We start from the raw sequence: 1,675 nt of genomic DNA, 5'->3' as shown, positions 1-1,675 counted from the left end.
GATACAAGACACTGCGTCATGTACATTGGCAGCAGTACAAGGGCCTGCACAAAACTTGTCTGCTGCTTCCGCATATAGACGTCGCTGTGATACCGACAATATGCATTCTGGCATATATCCAATACGAAGACACGTGCAGTCGCAGACAGATGGCGCCATGGACAGACGAACCCAGAGCCATCGCGCGACTTGGCCCACATTCACAGGAGCATATAGACACCGATCAAGGTATCCGCAGCGACGCAAGACGATGTAAACATACAGAACACTCACACAAAGGTACTTGTATGCGTGCATGTTGAGAATGAGAATGAAGTGGAAGTGAAAGACGATGTCGACGGGGAGCTGCTGGTGCCGGAGGACCCAGAGCCGGTGACACCCCCAGATGAGGACGGGGCCGACGATGTCGAGGAGCCGGAGCTGGAACCAGTTGAAGACGGCGTGCTCGACGGCGTTGTGCTCGACGATGAACTTGACGGCGTAGTGCTTGACGAGGATGTGGAGGTCGAGGAGGACGAAGACGTTGAAGACGACATTGACGAAGCAGACGGCGACGAAGAAGAACCTATGGACGTGGATGAATGCGGATCAGAGCTTGTCATCGCATTCGCAGATGGTCCATCCTCGGGGCATCCGCACCTGCGAGGAGCTCCTAAAGATACGGTACATGCGCTCCTCGTACGCAAGGCGGCTGAGAAGGGGCTTGTGGAGGCCGTACGTCAGGGCCTTTTCCGCTTCAACGCCGCCGCGATCCTTGGATTGAAGCTCGAGGTACCGGCCGTGATTGTATGTACCGGCGTCTTGACGCTGTCGCGAAGCGGCGTGAGTGCCGTGGTGTGCTCTGCAAGCCTGTGCTTTGCCGTTGGATACGTCGAGAGCTGGGGTACTTGGTGAATAAGTAGCTTAGACGTTGAATACCGTGTTGCTTACCTATCCTGTATGTCGCGCACGCTCCGTTCCTACACGGCGTTCCCTGTGCGCAAACAGTCCCTCTCCCTCGTCCAATCTTTCACCAACTACGGCGTTGTCCTCTCATTCCTGTCCCCCCTCTCCGTACGCCGTTCCCGCGCCCTCCGGTCTCGTGCCTAACCTCGAGATGTTTGAGGGGTTGCGCGTGGGTCCTTCCTGTCGACAGAGATGAGTGGTGAAGAGACAAGATGCTCACCGTTTATCTGTACTATCAGCTGATGGAGCCAGTCGCAGCCCGAGTCTGTAGCATACAACGAAGTCGAGATAGAGCGCGATAGAGCAGATGGAAGTCGAGATAGAGCGCGAGTGAATAACATAGATGGAAGTCGCCCGAGACGCCGGCCGCGATAGAGCAAATGGAGTGACGTCGTGAGAGACGCCGGCCGCGATAGATAGTGACGTCGCGAGAGACGCCGGCTGCGACAGAGTGAAGCAAGAATAATAGAATACATTGAAGTCGAGAAACAAAAGGGTGTACATAAAGCAAAATGAGGGCTTACCTTCTAGGTCAATATAGCCTAGCTGGTTGAACGTGCTGCGGCATGATGAAGGTCGGTCTGCGCGAGTCGAGTGTTCGACTCCCGGGCATGTGCCAGGGTTGTTGGCTCCGCGGAGCTTAATTCTCCACCGCTACACTAACGAACAAATGTTCTTGACTGTCCATAGTGATTGGATTCACACCGAGTCCCTGAATGTTCAGTCGACG

General features: G+C 55.0%; 1 protein-coding gene across 1 annotated transcript in view; it reads left to right on the top strand.

Moving 5' to 3' along the window:
* POSPLADRAFT_1161395 (hypothetical protein) overlaps nt 1-894 on the top strand; it is a gene marked incomplete at both ends in the record, with an annotated part of 3,584 nt that extends 2,690 nt beyond the window's left edge. The window contains one exon of the mRNA XM_024487671.1: nt 229-894. Coding sequence (XP_024332822.1) covers nt 229-894 — 666 coding nt within the window. The remainder of the gene's footprint in view (nt 1-228) is intronic.
* Between the last annotated feature and the right edge of the window lie 781 nt (nt 895-1,675).

The sequence above is a fragment of the Postia placenta genome (assembly GCF_002117355.1).
Source record: "Postia placenta MAD-698-R-SB12 unplaced genomic scaffold POSPLAscaffold_60, whole genome shotgun sequence".
NCBI lineage: Eukaryota > Fungi > Basidiomycota > Agaricomycetes > Polyporales > Adustoporiaceae > Rhodonia > Rhodonia placenta.
Note: the sequence above shows the minus strand (reverse complement) of the source record. Positions and strands in the feature narration are given on the sequence as shown.